Source organism: Bactrocera latifrons, unplaced genomic scaffold (assembly GCF_001853355.1).
Source record: "Bactrocera latifrons isolate USDA-ARS-PBARC rearing strain unplaced genomic scaffold, ASM185335v1 scaffold_86, whole genome shotgun sequence".
In the NCBI taxonomy this organism is placed as follows: domain Eukaryota; kingdom Metazoa; phylum Arthropoda; class Insecta; order Diptera; family Tephritidae; genus Bactrocera; species Bactrocera latifrons.
In genome coordinates this window covers 22,725-46,570 of record NW_017537556.1, presented here as the reverse complement: position 1 = coordinate 46,570, position 23,846 = coordinate 22,725, and the positions used below count along the sequence as shown (strand labels likewise).

General features: G+C 34.0%; 1 protein-coding gene across 3 annotated transcripts in view; it reads right to left on the bottom strand.

The window, feature by feature from the left end:
- The window catches only part of LOC108977233 (protein scalloped), a 67,655-nt gene extending 44,298 nt beyond the window's left edge, over positions 1–23,357 (bottom strand). For all 3 annotated transcript variants that reach the window (XM_018946829.1, XM_018946830.1, XM_018946831.1), the window contains exons 1-2: positions 23,230–23,357; positions 3,331–3,467 (exon numbers count right to left, since the gene is read on the bottom strand). In XM_018946829.1, the coding sequence (XP_018802374.1) occupies positions 3,331–3,467; positions 23,230–23,263 (171 nt within the window). In that variant the 5' untranslated portion in view covers positions 23,264–23,357. The remainder of the gene's footprint in view (positions 1–3,330; positions 3,468–23,229) is intronic.
- Positions 23,358–23,846: the final 489 nt, after the last annotated feature.

The following is a 23,846-nucleotide window of genomic DNA, read 5'->3' as shown; positions in this document are numbered from 1 at the left end:
AATTTTTTGGAATTTGTTAATAATTAATTTTCAAAATTAAATTTTAAATTTTTTTAATATAAATTCTTTTTATACATTTTTCATTACCCTCATCCCACTGTGCATCGTCACATTACCACGGCAACGCTACTGATATTAATGATGCCAGTCGGCGATATATTGAAGTGCAGCATCGTCGTTCATTCATACGCAGCAACAGCAATGAATTTCGTTATAACGTACGTATGCAACAACAGCAACAAAAGTGTGGTACTCGAGCGTGTAAATTCAAGTGGCTTTAATTGTCAATGAGTTTTAATGAGCAATTTGAGTAGCTGCTCAAAGCGGAGCACAGACGCACAAACATGCGCAAATTTACACCTACAACGGAGCACATTCGTACAGACATACATACATATACATACATACGAGTATACTTTTCCTTTATATAATAATGCATGTGCCTGGGCGCTGGAGTTTCATGGGTGAAGACCGTTAGCAGCGCCAAACAGCAGCCAGCAGCAACTGGCTGAAAGGCATCTCGCCAATCTAACGGCCTGACGTTGACATTCGGCAACTGTTGCTATTAATGTTGCTGTGGCGATTGCTGTTCTTGTTGCAGGTGGAGTGGTGGCCACTGCTGTTCTGGGTACTTGCAAGTGCCGTTTGGGGAGAGGAATTTCTTGGGGGGGAGGGGGGGCTGGCACACACACTGTTACGGTTATGGCAGCGACTGCGGTAATACAATACAATATTGTGTCACATGCACGCATTGTTGCTGCCGTTATTATTTTGTTATTGCTGTTGTTACATTTGTTGTTGTTGTTGTTGCAGTTGACATTGTTGCCTTCGCTGCCGCTGTTGGCAGCGCCAGTGTCAAATTACATTGATGAAGTTAATAATATTTGAAGGAGTCTGCGACACATGCAACACAAACACATATATACATATTTTTGTCGTGACATAATACATATACATAAGTATACTCATCACACACACACACACAATTCTACGTTTATGAAGAGCTTTGTATAAGCAGCATAACGGCATTAGAATCACGGCGCACACACGCATATATTCACACCAACAACGATATATTGCGCAATATTATTTGCATATGCATAGATTTTGACGTTTATGCGTTTGTGTGGGTATGTGTGTGCGTGTGTGTGGCTTCTATTTGATATCCGAAATTGACTGCAAACATATTTGTGGTCAAATGAAATTGCAGGCATATTTGAAAATTAACTCGTATTGTGTTTAATTGTATTTTATTTCAGTTTTTTATTGCACGGTATTTATTACGTAACCACTACAAACACACACACACACACACACACCCCACGCACGCATCATGCGTTTATTGTTACATTAACGTTTTCGCGCTTATTTAGTTACATTTTTCATTTGATTCCACATGTAATGGCATGCTTTGTTGTTGTATTAATGTTTGTTGTCGTTGTTGCTGTTGCTGGTATTTTATTGTTTTTGCGTGCAGTTTTGCGTTTGCGGTTGCGCACCTAAACAACCAAAATGGAGTTCAATTGCAATTGAGTTAAGTGCCATTTTAGTTAGTCTCACTTCTGTAAGTGTTTGTATATGGGTGATGGTGTGTGTGTGGTAGTTGGTTGTGATTTATTTGACAGCACGAATGTGGATTAAATTATCAAATTTCATGTTGGTTAGTGGGTTTTCATGGTGGGGAAAAGTAGGGAGCGGCTATGCCAAAGGCGCTCTCCGGGCAGAATTTAGAGATGAGATGTGTCAGTGGCATCCCCGGTGTGCAATATACTATACCAAAAATAAACAACTTTTTTCATATTTCGACAGGTTATTCATTTGGAAGTAACATACGGAAATTTCAGATCGTTAACTGAAATACTTTTGTGCTATAGTGTTCTAAAGTCTACCACTCGTTCAATCTTTTTCTCCTTTGCTGGCATACACAGCGCTTACGCGGTTATAGCCAAGTTAACAATAGCGCGTCAGCCGTCTCTTCTTTTTACTATATGACACCTAATTCGAGAACCAAGTGCAGCCAGGTCCTTCTCCAATTGATTTCTCAAATAAAGTGGAGGTCATTCTCTTCTTCAAAGTTGGAGTGTTGCTTCTATCCGGACAATATGACCTAGCTAGCGCAGCTGCTATCTCTAGATTTGCTGAACTATTTCAATGTTGACGTATATCTCGTACACCTTATCGTTCCATCGACTGCGGTATTCGCCGTGGCCAATGCGCAAAGGACCAAGCATCGTCGGCAAAACCTTTCTCTCGAACACTCCTAAGACCGACTCATCAGATAATGTCATTGTCAATGCCTCCGCATCACACAGCAGGACGGAAACAGGAGTGATGAGGGACTTATAGAGTTTGGTCTTTGTTCGTCGACAGAGGAGTTTACTTTTTAGTTTCCTACTCAGTCCAAAATAGCAGGAGTGATTCTGTGTTAGATATTAAGGCTAGGGTGTAATGCTTCTAGGTAAACTGTTACAGTCACTGGGTTATACCCAATTAATACTGGTCCTTGCCACGCACCCTGGAAATGTGAGTAACTCTTGTGTAAGATACGGTAACAAACCTGTGTGGAGTCTGAGGAAGAGGAAGTTTCAGCGGCTTCACCTTGACAGCCAAATTTTGTTCAGCGATAAGGATCTTTTTTGACTCAATGGGTAAGTAACAAGCAAAATTGCCGCATTTAGGATAAAGAGCAACCTGAAGAGATCAAGAGCTGCCATTTCATCTAGAAAAAACAACGGTTTGGTATGGTTTGTTAGCCGGTGAAATCATCGGTCCATATGAAAAGATGCCGGTGAAAACTTAACCGTCAATCGCTCCATGGCAACCGACTTTTTGATGCCTGAAATAGTAGCTCGTAATCTCGGCGACGTTTAGTTTCGACAAAACGGCCTCACTTCCGAAACATCACATGGATTTGTTGAGAGAACACTTCGGTGAGCAGATAATATTACGCTCTGTGTGGGGATATGTAAAATCAGAAGTCTAAGCGGACAATTTCGCTTCGATTCAAGCCTTGAAGCGAAAAATAGCGCATGTCATTCGAAAGTTTTGAGTCGAAATGCTTGAACGAAAAATTGGATTCAAAGGATGAACCATCTCAGGCGTGGCCACGGGCAACATTTGAAATAGAAAATCTTCAAAAAATAGATGCCAAGTAATGTTTTTTCGAATGATAAATGATGAATTTGAAGTTTATGTGCTTTTTCGTGAAAAAAGTAGAGAACCTCGAAATAGATCAACCTTTATATACACAAAGTATAATATACTATATATAAGTCTATAAGCCTAATATAATATATTGAAAGAATATTTGGGTGTCAATATTCTACTTACGTCGCTCATATCGCCGACATCCAAATTTTTACTATCCACCATACTGCCATTTGTGTCTGCCGGCCCTAGCGCACCCGGCGGGCCGGCACCCATCGGTGGCCACGGCGACGTAATGGTGCCGGGTCCGACTATACCGTCTGCAAAAAAGTAAATTATATGTTAGGAATTAGTTCATAAGTAAATTTTTCGGTGTTAAGAAGAAAACAAAGTAAGTCTAAATTATGAAGAATACTTTTTAAAAATAAATGAGAATTAAAAAAAATTACACATATGAAAATTTTTGCAAAGAAATTGATAGATTATGGTATCGTAACATTTTCATGACGATTTTTGTTGATAGTCTCAAGAAAAATATGTGACGACATATAGAAATTAAGGTGAAAAGCTGAAAAGGACAGTAAGGCCACTTTAAATTAAACTAAAAATTCTATAGCTGTGTCATTTCAAATCTTCGTAACTTTTTTACAAAGCCATATTTATATGGAAACAGCTGATATACATACATATATGTAAGTAAAGACATACTAGCTCAAATAAGCGATGGCCGTGCTATTGAGGGCTTACTGTAATAAAAAATAAGAATAATTCCACAAGTAGCCTGAGTTTGTCTCTAGGGACGTTGATTATATATTTAAACCTGCTGAGGTGATAAACTCCCTTGAGCAACTTGGCATGGCACATGCATCAGAGTGATTGTCAGTGTCCCTCTCTGCCTACTCCTTTTACCTTGGGGAGCAGCTGCCTTATGGCATGAAGTTTCACCACGATGAAGGTTTGAGAACGTACCATATTAGTGGATACTGCGGAACGGGCGAGCTCATCAGCCAGTTCATTCGTGACCATACCTTTGCGACCAGCACCCAGATGAGGTGCACTTGGTTGCGTTCCGATAGACTTTTAAACCGTTTTCTACACTCCTCCACCAATAGCGGTTTGATCACGTACTACTTATCGTCGCTATACGCTTTACATATAGACTTCTTCTAGTATAAAAGGCAATAAAAAGAGCTAGATCTTGATTTTGACCGTCAGTTTGTTTGGCAGCCATTTGCTATAATGAACTCTCCGAACTTTACAATATAGTCGGGCATTGTAGCCAATAATGCATGGCAAATTTCGTGAAGATATCTTGTCAAGCAAAAAAGCTTCCCATACAAGAAATGGACCTTGATCTGTCAGTTTGTATGTCAGCCATATGCTATAGTAGTAGTCCGATATCGGCGGTTCCGAAAATTAACGGCTTCATAGAGAGAAAAGTGTCCGCAAAGTGGCAGCTTGAAATCTCCAAAATTGAGAGACTAATTCGCATCCATACAGAAGAACAGACAGACGCCTCAGCTTGTTACGATAATTAGTTTACCAATAACTGCTTTGAAGGCCGATAATTAATAGTTTTTGTGTTTGTTTCAAATTTTTTCGACAACACCACTTTTTGCATTCCGTGTTGACTTTGACATTTCTATTGGCAGCTCTTACTATTTCACAAGTTAATACGGAAAATTGATTGTAGTGTGTGTGTGAGTGACAAACTCGTTAGTTTACAGCTAATCCACGACTGCAGTGCAGTGTTGCATTTTTTTGCAAAATTTTGTGTTTGAGAATTTTTTCTAAGTGTCAGCACTGGCGAAAAAAAGGCTCTACACAGCAATACAGTCAAACTGACAGCTCCAGCGTAGGCATAGAAGACAATTTCGCAACACTCACGGAGCATCGCAACAATAATAAAAAAAAGCTGCAGCGTGAAAAAGTGACTTTATATAAATGTATGCACGTCAGTCAACAGCAGTGGAGTTGCCGAGGGAGAAAAAATACTCGACACTTTTGTTGAAAAATGTGCACAATTTCGCATGCAGTTTATTGCCTTTTGTGATTTTGACATTTTCTGCATGCTTCCAGTGGGCGGATGCGCAGCGAGTGACCAACATACGAGCACACCCACCTACTCCTACACACACACAAGCAGACTCACCGCCAGCCAGCATTTGAAACGTGATTTAGCAGCGTGCATGGACTCACGCCTAACCCGGTCTATGCAACTCAGCCGGTAAGCCGCCAGTCAGTCCGACCGTCAGTCAGCCAGGCAATTCGTGTCCCGTTCAATTTCGCCGCTGTAAGCGTAGTCTGCCCGCAAAGCGAAAAGCCGAAAAAAGATGCTGTGCCGACAGTGTTGCATTAGCGTTTGTTTGCCATCAACGGCGTCGTCGCCAGCGCTGCGGCCATCGTCATCGTTGGTAATTGATGTGTGACATTGCAGTAGCCACAAAAATTTGCCAACTGTCTGCTGTCTGCTGATTTCAACTGCCAAATGTCCAGTTGACTATTGTCTGCGCCCCGCCGTCCGTTGTCCGTTCGTCGCGGTTATTAGCAAATTTTTTTGCATGGGTGTGTTCATTTTATTTTGTGAGTGTGTGTGGCGTCACTCAGCAGAGTTGATTTATTTGTCAAATGTGTGACGGCGTACCCACTCAACTACAGTAAAAAATCAAGTTGATCCCTTTTTTGCAGGCGGATGATGTAATAGTGTTGTTGGCAAAACTGTATTAGCGCTGACGGCTTTAAATCGAATTATTCAGCGAAGGTTTTTAGAGCCTTTTTTCGTAGAAACTTCATAAATCTTTTATATACAAACGATTCCATAGAAGCGCTTAATTTTGATCGGTCAATTTGTATGACAGCTATAGGCTGGAGTCGACCAAACTGAACAATTTGTCTGGAAATTGAACTATAGCATTATACAACATTTCAGGCAAATGTTTTGAAATTATTTTGCCAAAGAAACAAATTTTTCATACAAAGACTTGATTTTATTAAATATAGTTAAATAAAAGCTCGCACTAGATGGCGCTGTAATTTAAAACACTAAATATATATATTATATATAAATAAAAAAWATGAATTTCTTATTATGGAATATAAATTTAGACTCATTTAATGTGTTTAATAACACTGCCAGCCTTGATCGGTAAGAAAGCTCTTATAAAGACTGGATTGRCAAGTTCAAAATTTGTTTCAATTTAAAAAAATATTTTATTTTCAAAAATTAATTTTTAATTTTTAAACAAAAAGAAATACAATTTCTTAAATACAATTGAAAATTTTTTTAATTTTCAAAAAAAACAATTTTCAAAAATTAATTTTTGATTTTGAAATTTTTTTTTTAAATACCATCTGTTCCAATTTGACCCAAAGTGACAAGAATTCCCTCTGTTGGCAACACGACGATTTTTACATAAATTTTTTTTTTTACTATTTTGATGTTTTCGCCATTAACGGAAGGTATGGACAACTCAGTCCGTGTCGAATTTGATCAGATAAGTATTAAACTCATTTTTTTCAAATTAGTTATTATTTACATTAAAAAGTTCAAATAATAAAAAAAAAAACAATTCAAAATTTGCATATAAAAAGTATTTAACATCCTTGTGTAAATGGCACATCTTTGCTTCGCTGCGCTTTCTTTGCTAGCGCATTCCCCACTACAAAAATTATTTGGCTTTTAATTTAAAACAGAAAATAAAAAGAATTCTTTCATATTTCTGTACAACTCAAAAATGCCGTGAGCAAACGCTCGTCTTTCTTTTGCTTTGATATTCGCACCGAAATTTTCTTGTAATATTTTGCCTTTATCCGATGCTGCTTTTGATGCAACTTTCCAACATTTACTGTGAGAAGCAAACTCTTCGCTTCCCTTTAGAGCAATAACAGAAGAATGTAGTAGCTATGCACATACATACATAGATTTAYATAAAAATGCTTGGGGGTGCAAAGATTTTCATTTTTCAACCTTTGTTATCCACAAGCGAAATTTTCAAATAACTGTTTTTATGTGTGAGTGAGTGCGTTTTGACAAGCACCTGGTTTGGCTGTTTCTTTGCATTTAAGCAACCCTTTTGCCATTAGTTTAATTTTAAGTGAGAATATATGGAATAAATTCCACTCTTTCATATTTTGGGGTTATTTCAGACGTGTTGTTTGTGTCAAAGAACTGAGGAAATGTTGAATTTGCAAATATGCGCTTGAAAGTGTAGAAGTTTTGCTACAAATGTTGAAATAATTGTGACTATAAAAATGTAGGAAAATGTAGAAAGAATGGAAATGAGTAAAAAGCATTTTCTGTCTTATATGACTGTAAATCTTATGTATATATTCGGTCTTTTGAACCCAATCTTAAGACCACTCTGTTTTCGATTACAACACTCACCCAATATTGGAAAGTTTAGAATCAAGTAATTTCCAAAAAAATAAGGTGTAGTGAAATTGAGATTTCATCGACTTTTACAGCCTTTACACAGAGCCAAATTAATTTAGTACATTCGGATTTTATTTGAGAAATCAGTTTTTGACTTTTGCACAGCCGGCTACTCGATTAACAAAAGCCTGCCAGCTATTATACTTGCTTCTTTTTTTTATTTTGTGTTTTTTCTAATAATTATATATGCCTGAGCTGATTGATAATTAAATGAAGCAAATTATTAGCCTGGACAACAACCCCCCGTGTTAAACAAATATACAATGTAGACAACAAACTGCTAAGATCATTCTCGTCTCAACTAGATTTGAATTCGATAAAGAGTTAATGTAATAAAGAAAAGCTTTTATTTTGTATGCTAGATCGATCTAAATTAATCGAGCAAAGCTTCAAAACTCATTGAATAAAAACTGTTCCTTATAATATTAAATCTGGAATTTGACGGCAGAAATATTTATAGGAGGCACAAGTCCCAACATTATCGGACATAATTTTTCTTTTATGGCCTTATTTAAAGTTGAAAGTGTTTATTCAAGAATTATTTTCTCATATATAGATTCTTTGTAACCAGAAAGCAAGTAAGTTGGAAAGATCTTTAGATACAGAACACAGAGAAGGCTTCATCTAACTAAAATTATGGGCCAGTAATATGTAAATATGTTGCAATCATATTGAAGACCATTAGAAAAAAGGAATAATATTTCGGGTGACTGAGTTCTGCAACCATCTCATCTTTTGAAATCATATAGATCTGTATTATTTTCTATGATTTTTTCTAAATTTAGTTTTTGTATATTCGTCTAACATCGCCGCTCCTCGTAATCATCTGTATTCACTTGAGATTGTCGAGGCGGCTAGTAATGAATTTTAATATTTCAAAGTCTGCTTAGGTCAAGCATAGATTCACAGTTTGTTGAAACAGAAGATCGTTAAGTTCAGGCATTCAATTTTTCGTTCTGTTTTCAAAAATGTGTAATAAGATTTTCAGCATGATCTTCTAAGACCCTTTAGTGCTCATAATTTATGTACTTATTATTTTTTATTAATGGGAGTGTGGTTTCAGAAAAAATCGCTTAAATACACTCAAAACAAATTCCAAACACTTTCTTCTCGCTGTGACTCCTTTTATCAGTGAAGAGTTCACTAAAGATCGAAATTCAACAGTATAACTGATTAACATCTTTCTGCTAATGGAAATACATGTATTAAATCATACATGTTTAGAAGTACCAGTCCTACCATAGTGATATATTGTTTCGGATTTATGAATCACAACGATGAAGTAATACATATTCAAAAATCCATAGGAAGTAATAAAAGAATAAAAGAAAATCATGCTGAATATCTTATTACAAAGTTTCGAAAAAAGAAGCTTCTTAGGTTCTGTAAGTGGAGTGAGGCAACCATCGCATCGCAAAATATATCGAGAACTAGTCATACATGAGTACATTTTGGTTCAAAAAAATAATTCTCAGTCTCAGAAGTCACACAAAAGTCTCAAAAGTTGCCATCGTCCTCGGGGATATTGAAATGAAATGCGGTAAAGACTTATATGATATCAGTCTCAGGATAACAGGCAATATTTTCAAGCGAGCTAGAGCCTTCCATTAATAGCTACTTTGAACTATATTTTTCAGAATCGCCAAATCTCAGCACACCTACAACAGTCACTCCCTACTCCCTGATAATGTTGGAAAAGGACACATCCGTACGAAATCACTAAATCATTTAAGGCAATCAAATAGTAAGCAATTCTCAGAAGTGACGACTCCATGGCGTTCAATGTGTTCAAGGCGCGATCAAACTGTCGCGTTGATTAAATTTTGTTTCGGTGAATTATTTATATGCAAGCGCTGTTGCCATTGGCAGCTTCTAATATGCGCAATGGTTGTTGATGTTGTTGTATGGAAATTTATGCACTTGTAAGCCAGCCGCGCCTCCATGACAACTGACAGCTGAGCAGCGCCGCAGAAAGAGCAATAAGGCAACAACAATGTGCAGTAAAGGGAATATACACACATATACATATGTATGTATATATGTACATACAACATATGTGTGTATTATAGAATCTAAGTTTGTGTGTGTGTCAGAACACTTTCAAATTGATTTATGTTTATGTCTTGCATTTGAAAGTTATTGCAATTTTTCTCGCTTATCTTCGGCAATAAAAATGGAGGAAAATTGCAACAACAAAACTAAAGAACAACAACAAACACATTGAAAAAATACAACGACAATAAAAAAAATAAATAAATTAAGATAACAAACAAGTGTAAATTACAACAACAATAACAGCAAAAGCAAATTACAACACTAATAAATTAAGACAACCATAACAAAAACAACAACGTCGGTAAAGCAGCAATAACAACAAATAAATAAAATTACAACAACAAAAACAAATATTAACAAAACTTGCAACTAAATTAAACGCAACACTCCAGTGTCCACACTTTATTTTTGTTTTTGTTGGTGCATTTTTGTGCATTTGAAATATAATCCGCATAGCTGCAACAAACGCTGTGTCCAAGCGCCACACGCTTAGCGAAATAATAATTTATTCATTACTCGAGTGCTGAAAACGAAAGACAAAAATGACAGGCTACGTGTCTGTGTGTATATACATATACATACATATATGTGTGTGTATGTTTGTGGCTAAGAAAAGTCAGTTAGTTAAGCGCTCAATACCTTTCTCGCTTGGACATTCACGCTGCGAGGACGCGCCGTTCACGCTGCAACCATGCCATGCATCATTGTCACACATAACGTTATTTATGTAGATGAGCACACACACACACACAGGCGCATATTTGCGCACTTGTCTTAGCGTTTGTCTGTATGAATGAATGTCCTGCACTTTGACTGCCGCCACTTTAGTTTATTATGTGCGGAAATTTCGGTATTTGCACGTACATGCGGACTGCTGCTGGACTGAGTGGCACGGAGCGACACACATTCACACATACATACATGTATATTTAAGTACGTGGTTTGGTTGTCAGTGCTTGCAGCTTATACAAAATTTCTGCAAAAGTATTTTCTAGAATTTATTCACACACTCACACACCTTTACACATACCCATCTTCATGCAACTACAGGTAATGTTCCCGTATGTATGTGTATGTGTGAGCAATGCATGCGAATTAACTGAAAACGTGTGTGAAATATAAAAAATGTGACGTCAAAGCGAGAGCGTTAGCCATGTGTGGCGTGTGTGTGTCAGGTGAGTGCACTTGTAGTCGTTGGCGTAGCGAAGTGCAGTGTTGGCCATTTCTAGCTGTAAATAATACGTGCATAAATATGGTACTCCTTACTTCACTTTAACTACAAATACAATATATTTTATTATAAAAGGTAATTTATGTGCGCGAGAGAGTGAATGAAATAAAATGAATTGGCTGAAAGCAGAAGACAGCCAAGGAGTTAAATAAAGTGTGTAAATTTTTTTTTTGTTAGAAAAAAAAAATATATATATAATGTATATATTATATATATATTATTTTCAACTGCACCGTAACTATAATACAAATGTATTTCTGGTAACATAAAAGGGAATAAGAAAAATCTTTAACTTGATTTTGTTCGACAAGTTTGTATGGCAGCTTTTTCGGCGATTGTAGCGATGCCTTAGACAATAATCTATGTCTTATTTAGTACAGATATTTTGTAGAATAAAAAAGTTTAACATTCAAGAACATCTTGAGATCCAGCATTCATTATTGGATCATATTCGACCGAATAGACCATGTCCAGCACGCAGTGAGGAAAATATGTATAGCAGCCGAGTTGAGAGTGTATACGAAGACCGTGGAGAGTCGATTCGACGCCGATTGCAGCAACTTGGACTGACGTTTGGAACGACTTGACGCATTTTACGTCGACATCTTAAATTGAAAGCGGTCACAGCATGGTGCAAGAACAAAATCTACTCGACCTTCCCAAGCGATATCGTTTCGCTTTATGGCCTCTTAAAAAGTTCTAAGAACATCCGATGTTTTCGAATCGAATGTTGTTCAGCGATAAGTTCGATTTCTGGTTCAATGGGTACGTAACCAAGCAAAAATGCCCGCGTTTGAGACGAAGAGCCATCTGAAGGCATTCAACAGCCATCATAGAGAACACTTCGATCAGCAGATAATTTCAGGTTTTGGACCGATCGATTAACCATCAAGATCGTGTAATATCACAGAGTTAGAATTTTTCCCGTGGGGATGTGTAAAATTTAAAGTTTATCGGACAATCCTGTTTCAGATCTTGGAGAAAAAAATCACGCGTGGAAATGATCGAATAAGTCATCAAGAGAGTTGCTTGGAAAACATACTTTGTCAAGGTCTTTTAGAAAAATATTGAATTTTTTTTTTATGTTAGCAATGATTCTAAGAACAGACGTTTTGTGCGGGAAGACTTTTTTTAACTTTTCTTATAGATATAGAACAACAATTCATCGAAGGTGATTGCACATGTATTTGGTGAATTTTTTTTAGTAGTTTTGGAGTTTATTTAATTGCCGGCGTTCATGAAATAAGCGCATGGGTTTCATATGAAATAACTACATACATCCACATATTTACCAATATTCCAAAATACATACATATATTTACCGATATCAATATAAATGTATGAATGTATTCTATTTCCTTTAAAATATATCTCCACTAAGCAAAAAAAAATCCGCCGTTCATTCATACACCAAGTAAAAGAACACCACTAATGACGGTGTGAGTGTGAGTGCTCGCGCTCAAGAAAAAAATCAATTTCCACTCGGCGTGCTCGAATGTCCTTCCAAGAATTGGCGATAAGCATCTAAACGGTTTTCCCATAACTTTTTTTTCACTTTTTCACATAGCTGCTAGGTTCGTTCATACACTCGTCTTTACTGCCTCGCTCAGCGGCGAACTGTTTGAAGTGACATTGGCAGGTATTTACGGTAATGACCCAAATCAAAGTGAGGGAGGAAAGAATATTGAAAAAAAAAAAAATTTTAAGAAATATAATATTAAAATGCCTAGTTTGTTATTGTTAGGTAAGTGAAGTAGCGAAATAGCACAGAATTTACAAGGATAAAGATGGCAACGTAGATAGTAGCTATTAGAAACATAGCTCTAGCTTTGGTGTATGAATCAAATAATGGTGGCTTAGTGGGACTCGCTAATCGTGTCGCCGCCTTTGAGTTAAGATTTAATGAAATATTGCACGGCGGTGACTGCTGTTGATTTTTTAGTGCTGTAGTCTCCGGTGTAATGAGTCAACAAACGAAAGGGATTTATGGAGAAAGAGGTTCTAATTTGCTTGAGTACATTCGCAGAGTAAGCATAAAATATAATTAATGATGACCAAGTTGCCGGAAAATATGTGTGATTTAAGTATTGACCATACAAAGTTGTATTTTGTAGTTTGTAAAGCCCGTATATGTAAAATTCGGGTAAAAAAAAAAATAAATTTTCGAAATATAATAATAAATTTAAATATTGATATCTAAACTAGAAATTTTTTGTCTTTTTGGTTTTATAAAAGTGCATAAGTGTATAATATTGGTTTTGAAAAAAAAAAATCATAATAAGGTAATATGTAGTAAGTAAGTATGTTTATAATAAATTTAAATTTTGAAAACTACACTAGGATATGTTTTTCTCTAAACTTCTTTAAAAGTGCGTAAGTGTATAATGTTGGTTTTGAAAATAATTAAGATTTTCATAAAAAGTGGTTACGTTTATTCTCAATTTAAATATTGATAACTAAACTAGAAAAAGTTTGTCTTACTGCTGCTTTAAAAGAGCGTAAGTGCAAAATGCGGGGTTAGAAAAAAATAGTTTTTCGTAAAAAGTGTTTAAATTTATATTAAATTTAAATACTGACTACAAAAATGTAAAGTTTTTGTATTTTATCTACTTTAAAAGCGCGTAAGTGCAAACGGTTGGTTTTGCAAAACATTTGAATTTTCGAAAAAAAGTAATTAAGTGTACATATGTATATTAAATATAATTCTGGATGTCGAAGCAAATGTTTTTTACTTTAAAAGTGCGTTAATGCAAAATGGGGAATTTTGAAAACTGGATATATTTTCGTGAAAAAGTTAGTATGTTTGCATTAAATGAAAATATTTATAACTAAATTTGAAAATTTTTGTGTTTTTGCTTCTTTAAATGTGCATAAGTGCAAAATATTGCTTATGAAAAAAGTTGACATTTTTGTAAAAAGTGTTAGTATACTGTATGTATGTATATATTAAATAATATTCTGTATAATATAATTCTTGATGACTAAGTTGACAAAATAATTTTCTTCACTATAGAAGTGCGAAGGTGCAAAATGTGGTTTTGAAAATTAGACCAATTTTCGTGAAAATGTAGCATGTTTATATTAAATTTAAATATTAATAGCTAAATTAGAAAACGTTTGTCCTTTTGTTTCTTTAAAAGTGCGTAAGTGCAAAATGTTGATTTTGAAAAAAAAGTTCGAAAAAGGTGTTAAATCCACATAAAATAAATATAGTTTTAGATTACTAAGCTGGCAATGAAATTTTTTTTTTTGCTTTAGAAGCGCAAATTTTTTTTTTAGCGAAAGTGCAAATTGACAATTTTGATACAATTTAAAATTATCATTATTTTTTTCTTAACTTTAACTTTTTTCCTTTCGCTTGCTTAAAAGTGCGTACATGTAAAATATCGGTTTTGAAAACACTATAATTTTCTTCAAAATTGGTTAGGCATTTACAAAACTTTAATTTTCATAACTAAACCAAACAAATTTTACAAAATGAGAGTTTTGGAAAAAAGTTAAATTTCGAAATTTAAGCATTGATGACAAAGCTGGTACCTAAGTTAAACCGTTTTGCTACTTTAAAAAAGCTTAAGTTCAAAATACAAAATATTATCATAAAAAAATAATTTTAAGATTTTTGAGCAAAATTGAATCCCAAACCATTTAAGGCGCATTATTTTTTATTAATTAAATTTTTATTTTTTCTGCCAGTCACTGCGAGTACACGCCTATTCTCTTTACCTGTTTTCATTAAAAAAATTGTGCGTAAATAATTTGTGAGGCATAAGACCCGTAAGTGATAAACGTGTTTGGCATTTCTAATACAAAGGGCGCAAAAAAGCATAAAAACAACAACAAACAAAACAATATATATACAGAAGAATTTGTGGAGGAGACAAAGAAATGAAGTTCGCGCGATAAGCTGACCAACAGCAGACATTTAATGTATTCTATATATMCCAATATGTATATGCATACATACATACAAATATTTTTTTAACATTTACATTTTTAAGCCAAAAGTTATTGCAACCTCAATTGCTTAGCCTGAAGCTTTTAATAATTTTTGTGGCTCTCCTTGTTGTTTTTATTAGTGTATTATCGACAGGCGCATTAACAACAAATTAAATGACAAGTGTTTTCTTGCCTTTACATAACAATAACTTGGGTTAACGCGGAAAATGCAAACACGCCACTTTGCTATGACTCAAATTGCTTAGTTGCCGCATATTTTGGATATTTACCACAGCAACAAAAAAGCGCTACATAGCTGTTTATTATAAGCAATTAATTAATTGAGCAGCGCGGCGAAATAGAACGAGGTGAAAGAAAAATGAGAAAATGACCGAAATGAAAAATAATAACAAGATTGAACAATAAAATTCTCTGAATAGTGTTTTCAAAACTATTATTATTAGAAAAATATTAAGTTTCTTTACTAAAAGCGCATTTTACATAAATTATTTGCTTTTATCGCTCGGGTAAAATCAAAAGTTTTTCTGGGAATTTAACCCATTTGAGGTTTTTAGTAAATCGACAGTGTTTGACAAGTTCGAAAATGGCTTAAAGAGAGTTGTCACACAAATACATATATTTATGTATTTTATATATGCTCATATATCCTCATGTTTTCAAAAATGTGCAACTTCCCCGATATATGTAAATCGCTTGCGCACCTGTTGCTTAGCATAAATTCATAAATACATATAAATACGTACACACATATACATATGTACGTAAATGTACTCATAACAGCTCATAACCATATATGATTGCTTGTCGTTTTCGGTAAGACGCTTGTTAACCGTGCATGACTGCGCTGCCCGAAATAAACTTCTTCTCTTCATTACCATTCACACGATCAACTCGTCGCTCGCTTGTCGCTTGCATTATCATTGAGCTGGTGAGCTCTAGTAAAATCTCATTTACGTATTTGTGTTAATTTTCAAATAAATTATGCTAATATCGTGACGATTTGGTAACTTGGTATGAAAAAAAATGAAAAAAAAATTATGAAAATTAAATTAAAAAATAAAAAAAATATATAAAAGAAAAATTATAAAACAAAACAAAAATAAAAACTAAAAAAATATATATAAAAAAATTAAAATAAATAACAAATTGGAGCACGATAATAATGTTAAGGCTTCCTTTACAGTTTTAATATTTATTTTTACTTTTTGTTTTTATATTTATTTATTGTACCATATAATATAATTTTTTTTTTGGATGACTGAATTTTCTGACAAATGATTTTTTGTAAGATTTTAATAGGAGTCATATGGAAATTTGTATAAAACATCACCAAGTATTGAGATTGAGTATAAGAAAATAAGACATTATATTATCAATAAATAAAAACATGTAATCGAAGCTCTAAGCGAAGCATTCCCTTCAGTGTTGCATTTTTATACAGCATAAAAATATATATTTTTTGAACTTGATCGCTCGGTTCTTATGGTAGCTGTATAGTGATCCGATAGCGGCGGTTCCGACAACTCTTTGGGGAAAAAAGGATATGTGTGAAATTTCAGATATATACATGCATATATATATCAATAACTGAGGGACTAATTAGCGTATATAAAGACAGACGGACATTACTAAATCAACTGAAATCGACTCAGATCAACACGCGGACCATTTATATATACGGATATGTACCACAAACTTCGGGAGGTCTCCGATCTTGCCTTCCGGGGGCTACAAACTTCGTGACAAACTTAATATACCCTATTCAGAGTATAATAAAAACCTGTGCAAAGTAAGCTATAAACATTGTTATATTAAATATTTTAAATATATTATTACTATTAAGATTATGATTAGTATTATTATATGATGTTTATTTTAATCCAATTTATATAAGAACTTTTCACTCAACTTCACGAAATGGAAGTCATACCACAGAGAATAATAATGTCAACTCAAAGATCAAGTAAACTACAGCCTTTCTACCTCTTCTATATAAAAATTATCTGTTTGCTGCTCTGTTACGTGGATTATCATTTATGTTAATTTTGTTCGCTTTAGAACTCTCTCTAATCATACTTGAACTTTGGAACCATTCTCTGTCACTAATTTTTGAAGTGGTGAAAGGGAAAATAAATAATATAATATTTCACACTTCAATTTTGAAAATGACTCTTGGAATATCACATTTCATTAGTATTAGCGATTCGATTACGATGCAACACTTGACTGTTTTACACTTTTTAACAATAATTTTGATACTTCATTAAATTAGTCATGAGCATAATTCGTGTTAGCCTTAAAGAGACAAGATGTAATTTCTACAATTCTTCGGAGTCTACTTAACAAATTTCAATAATAAAAAATGGAAAAAATATCAGATTTTTATATGTAAATTTTTCGAAATTTTTATTTAATTTTATTTGAACTTTAAGGTTAAGAAAAGTACTCTTAAAATACTTGTTTCCGAATAAAATTATAAAAAATGAAAAAAGTATATACAAAGTATGTAAAATATACATATAAGTTTATATAGATCTGTATTAGTATACTTGTAAGTAGGTAAAGTCAACTGATAAAGTGGTAAACTGCCATTGGCGCGTAAATATGCCATATCGGCGCTTAGCTCGTAATCTTTTTTTGGCAGCTTAAGCTACGCCAAAAGCAAAAAACTGAAAGCAATGAACTCTAATTGGAATCAATACAATGAGCACGAGTGTAAACCCAGTAGGAAAATATCGAGCAGCAAAAGTTATTGTGCGAGCATATGAATGCAAATATTATATAGAAATATTTTAAAAATAAAAATTACAATTAATGCTTATAGAAAGTAATATTTATTTACAGTGCAAAATACAAAATAAAAAAATATTGATTTATGGAAAATTCGATGGAGCTGATTGGAAGATGAAAACTAATTTTTTCTATGAGAACCTCTTTTATTTGTAGAGATAACTGCACTAAACTCGGCGCGGGTTATTGTTCCAGACAATGGTAGATTCTCCGAAAAAATTATTCAGATCGGACCACTATGGCATATAGCTACCATACAAACTGACCGAATAAAATCAATTTTGTTTATGATAAACTATTTTGTTTGAAGAGATATCTTCACGAATTTCGCTGTGGATTATTTTCCAAGGCAATGGCATAATCTACGGAAAAATTGTTTAAATCGGACAATTATAGCATATAGCTGTCATACAAACAGACCCATCAAAATCAAGTATCTGCATGAAACATTTTTTTATTTAACAAAGTTTAGGAATTAGCGAACTTTTGTGGTCCTATAATAAGAAATGAATGAATGACTTAAAAAAATCAGATTTCTAAAATCCCCGATTTCCAACAGGGTATCTCTAAAAAGGTGCGTTTATTTATATGCGAATGATTGCAAGTAAATAGAAATTTAAATTCATATTTTGCCACAAGCGAGACATATCATTTGCACACACATATACAAACATACACACACACCTGTAAACAGTTCTTAATGATATTCAAGCGAATTTTTGGCATAACTTTTTCTTCTCGCTCGTATGAATTCCGCACATACCAAGGGTGGGCTTCCATATCAACGAAGTATTCTGATCTTTCCACGTTTATACTTGAATGCATATATGTGTGTGTAGATGTTTAGGTGAAGATAAATTGATTTTTATTTTTGGATTATGAACAGATTAAAAAAAATATGCATTTTTATTGTATTCACATATATTACAATAAATACAAAAGCTGATAATATCACACACACGTTGATGTGACTGTTTTGAAACATTTAAACACACAAATTATTTGATAAATGCGTAAAAAATGCACTTGAAAGGCAAATCTCAAGTGCTTTTTCATTTTACGCATTTGTCAAAACGCCTCGTCTAAGGGGTGACTTTCGGTAGCGAGCGAAGGCGCGCGCTGTCGAGGATCGAAGAACACTTTCATCAGCAGACTGGCAAAAAAATACAACAATCTGCAATTTGTTGTTGTTGTGGCTCTTCATAAAAGCAAATTCTTTGCTGCCCACCACCAAAGCAAGGCCCTGCCACCACCGTCAACGAGAGCAAGAGCAACACCACCTCCACCAATTCGCCGCCGTCGTCGTCTCAATGTACTGAAAATCATGCTGACAGCTGCCACTTTTGAAACCAGTTGAGTCTGCCACATTTTGTTCTGTCACCGTTTGTTTGTTGTTGTTTATGTGCATCTGCGTGTGTTATAGAAATAACATAAAACAACAATAAAAACAACAAATGCAGACTTATATATAATATGTAAATTTAAATCATTTTGTCAGCAGGCGTTTGAAGAGTGTGTACATGTGTATGTGTTTGCGTGTCTATATATGTGTGTATGTGTGTTCAATTTCAATTTTGCGGCTATTTTTGCGCATGAAAGCATGCTATGTAGACTCCTTTCGGCATAAACGACTTTTTTTTTTTTTATTTTGTGGGTTAGTAATTGCTCTCTTGATTATATCTTGCAACAGGAGTAGAATATGTAAAGGGAAAAGTTTACAAGTAGAGTGATAAGGGACGAAATTTTTGCCCAAAAAAAATTGAAAGGGTTTAATACAGAGAAAAAGTAACGAAAAAGATCATTGTTAGAAACGAAAATGGAAGAAAAGCTTATAACCGCAAAGATTATACAAGTTAGAGACTCATCCAAAAGTTACTAGTTGTGAACTAGTTGTGAAAAACACTTAATTTCTTAGTGTTTTTGTAATGGATAATTATGTTTGGGAGTTATTAACACTTGGTTACAAAATAGGTTAAAACCTGAAAACCTAAATCATAATCGAGACAAGCTTTTAGCAGAAACAACTACTAAAAAGAGTTTTTTCATCACTCGACTGCTGACTATTTATGATTAAAATAAATTAAACTTGACCAAATTTTTTTAAATAAATTTTAATTAAAATAAGTTAAAAATTAAAAAATCCTTAAAAACTAAACACAAACGGAATGTATTTTAGAACTCACTCCAACACAACTAGTTAGGGTCTAGTCACACAAAAACTTTATGTTGAATAGGTAAAAACTAAAGGAAATAAATATAATTTAAGCTAAACAGACAATTTTACATATATTTCAGAATTCACTTTAAAATAACTAGTTGGGATTTAGTAAAACAACAACAATATGCTGATAGCTTTATGCTGAGAAATTTAAATTAAGTTTAATAAATACGCAGAAACTAACAAAAAATACAACTTTGTGGGAAGTCACTCCCATATAACTAGTTGTGGACTGGTCACGGAAAAACTTGCTACTTCTTACTGATTTATATAAAAGTTAAAAAATAGCTAGAAATTAAGAAAAACCAAATAAAATACATTTTAAAACTCACTCCAAAATAACCACTTATGGTCTAGGTGCTTAATAACTAGTTAAAAAGTGGTAAGCTTTTAACAACTTGAGCATTATTTAAACAACAACAATGCAATTAGTTTCTTTAAAAGTTTTATAGACTACTTAAAAAAATGATTTTAATTAAATTCTGTTAACTAACCCCTAAACTAGCGTAACTACCACCATAACCAGGCGGTAATCAGCATGTGAAGAGCAACATCATTTTCGGCATTCAACAGTCCTTTCAAACCCAAATAAAACCGGTTGTTAAATCATGCAGGCTATCAAATATTGGTAATCTGATTATTAGTTTTGCAATCATGAAGCTTCTACTTTAACTATCTTCCTTCTATCGAAGCGCTTCAAAGCAACACTGGGTCACTGCGTCTTTAGTTAAACGTTCGTCAAATGCCAGCTGTGTCGCTCCCCTGCCTCATCCGTGCCTATTGTAGAACCAACCTTTAGCTGTGGTTCATTAAGTGCTTTTATATATTTTTACGCACACACAAACAACAAAAAAAAAAAAAAAAAAAAACAAGAAAGCAGAAAGAACCGTTTAACAATGCGGAGATAATTCATGAATTTGATGAATGATGCTCACTCGTGCGCATTTCTATTCATTTTGACGTTTTTATTAAATTCGCTAAGCTATCTCAGCGTTCGGTCATCGAAATAGTGCGATGAGTTCGAAGCTCTCGATGAGGATTGGGTGGCAGGGGTGTGCATATGAGTTCGGTGCGCCCTCAGATGGCGTAAATTTGCTTTTTATATCCACTTGTTGTTGCTTTCAGTGATTTAAGTGTAATGTGTTGCGATTGTTCATTGATGTAAGATTGCTAGATCTTTTTATTTTGTTGAGCAAAAAAACAAAAAAGAAATAAGTTCAATGGTTCTATTTTAAAGTGGATTTTAGTGACTTAACCCTTTTCATGTTACCTTGTGTAAGTTTGCAGTGTTTATATAGAGAGGTGGAGGTTATTTTAGTTAAACAAAATTACTTATTATAATATCGATATCGCGCTTGATTTCTCGAAAAAAATTTTGTGGAACACAGAACGAGGAAGACTTGAGGCTGTATTAGAAAGAAATTCTGTAACATTTTCTTGAAATTCCATTCCTTAATTTTCGAACCTTAGAGTATTCATCAGCGATATTTTAACACTGAAATTATTTTGAAGTCGAACTTCTTTGGATTAATCTTCATTTTCATAATTCCTTACAGTTTTTGACCACTTCCAGCGCTCATAAAGTTTTTTTTAATTTTTTTTAATTTTTTAAAATTTTTTTTTATTGAGCCATTCAGCTCAGAACCGCAGAGCTAATTCGTCACTGATACATTCCCACTAAGTAATCACATACATTTTTTTACGATTGATATTAAATAATCATATATTTATATATAGCACATTCCTTGTTTTCACCTAAAATTTTTGTTAACCATAACTTGAGCTTCAAATTAAACATATTTTCTAAGAACGAACTTTATCCGAAATTTATTTATAAAATAATGCCATGAATCATTGAAGATTCAACAGTGATATTTGTGAACTTCTCATAATATATTTTGGAGGACGTCAGACACCGCAAAACGCTAAAAGTTTCAACAGTAAAGCTTACTCATAGTCACTAAAAATGTTCGGCATTCAATTTATAACGAAAAGTGAGACTAAGCCACACCTCGATAAGTTTACAAGTGCAACTTATTTCCACTAGTATAATAAAGGATCATAAATTTTTTCTAACTGGAACCGTAGCAGTGTCTCAAAAATTACCTTTTGATAGATGCATCGAATCTACTTAGGCTTATACAAAAAGCAAGGAGAAGTTGAAACAGTAAATTTAAGGAAGGCAGCGAAAAAAATGCATTTATTTTGTATAACRGACAGTGCAAAGCTTAGTATAATAACTATTACTCCATACATATGGTACCCAGGGTTTTGGCCTTACTCAGCTAGAAGTTATATACATTTAGTTGAGGCAAAGTTTAATCARACAGTGTCATTATTTATGCAAAGATACTGATATGTAGAAGGAAAGAAACAATCAAGCGAGCCGTAAAATCTCTTGGAATGCCGGTGAGAATGGCGACCATTATTCAAGACCTTGACATTGCGTTAGTATTAAGCTCAATTGGCTGAGGACAAAAAATTGGCGAAGCAAGGCGAGGCGACGCCAACTGTTAAAATTCAATTTCATAGAAAAATGAATTATCTTAAGAATACACGTATGTTTCGAAATGTTATATAATATGTTCTGAAGAGAGTTGCCCACTGTTGACAAAATATTTGCAATTAAATTGAAAAATGAAAATATTACTGCAATATAAAAAATTAAACACGTTTAAGAGAGTTTTTTACTGGTGCTTTTTTTGGAAGTGCTGCCACCTGTTTGTAGAAAACAGTTCCAATACTTTCAATGGTAAATAAATGTATTATTGTAATAAGAACATCAAATTAATAATTTTAAAGGAGATTTTAAACAAAAATATTTTGGAGTGCTGCCAGCTGTTAAAAAAATTTGTTCCAAAAAATTAATAATAAAAAAAAAAAAGTATAGCGATCTCAAGAGCAAATAAACTATCATCAGACTTATTTGAGATAAGTGTTGCCACATATTTGTAAAATCAATTCCAATTTAATTTTTAATTTAATGTTAAATAAAAGTATCATTTTAATGAGAACATCATAGTTAATAATCTTAACGCAGATTTTAAACAAAAATATGTTGGACAAATGTTGCCACCTGTTTGAAAAAAAGTTGAAAGCTTTATGAAATTAATACAACATTAGTGCCCGATATTCGACCTAGGCACTATGGAAAAATATATATACAGATATAAGCAAATTTACTGTCAAATTAAAGGCATTTCACTCATTATTAATTGCGCTCATATGCTTAGCTTGGTATGCTTAGCGGTCTGTGGGGTATTTGAAGTGTCTTGATTACAAATTTGAGTTCAGAAAATTTTCCATAACTTGCAGTTACTTCTGTCATTTTAGTAAATCCTGGGAGTTTGACCCCTACACCCCTTGACTACAAGGCAAAGAACTTATGCTTGGACTCACCAGACAGGGCCCTAAATTCCTCCAGGTAATCCATATTTTTTGATAACGGCGCCACTTTGGAGCCGTGTTCCTCAGGTTTCGAATAAATTTTGAATTTTCACAAACAAAAACAAGAAAATAATTTCGACGTAAGCACTTTAAATATTTTATTTATTTATTTAGCACAAAAATGCATATGTAGATATGTACGTATATATCTCCTTATGTATATGTACGTATCCCATATATATTTATATTTTAATTCACTGCCAAATACTTTGCATTTTTACTTGCGCCTTATTGTATGAGGCCGATTACACGCGCCCCGACGAGTGGGAGGGATACACTTTTGCCCAACTAGAAAATTTCCAGATAATAACGAAAATTATTGCAAAGTAAATATCACGCACAACAACAACAATGTTAAGACGCAACACGCACGGACACCCGCTAAACGCCTGTGTGTTGTGGACAATGCGACACGAACACCACCGCCACGCACGAATACGTACACGAAACTGGCGAGCAGCGGGCATTTGCTGCGTTGATTCAAAACAAAAAGCCAAGAAAATAATCAAACAGCAACAACAACAGCATGTAGGCAAAGAGAAAAAAGCAAATGAGACAAGAGAGTGCGC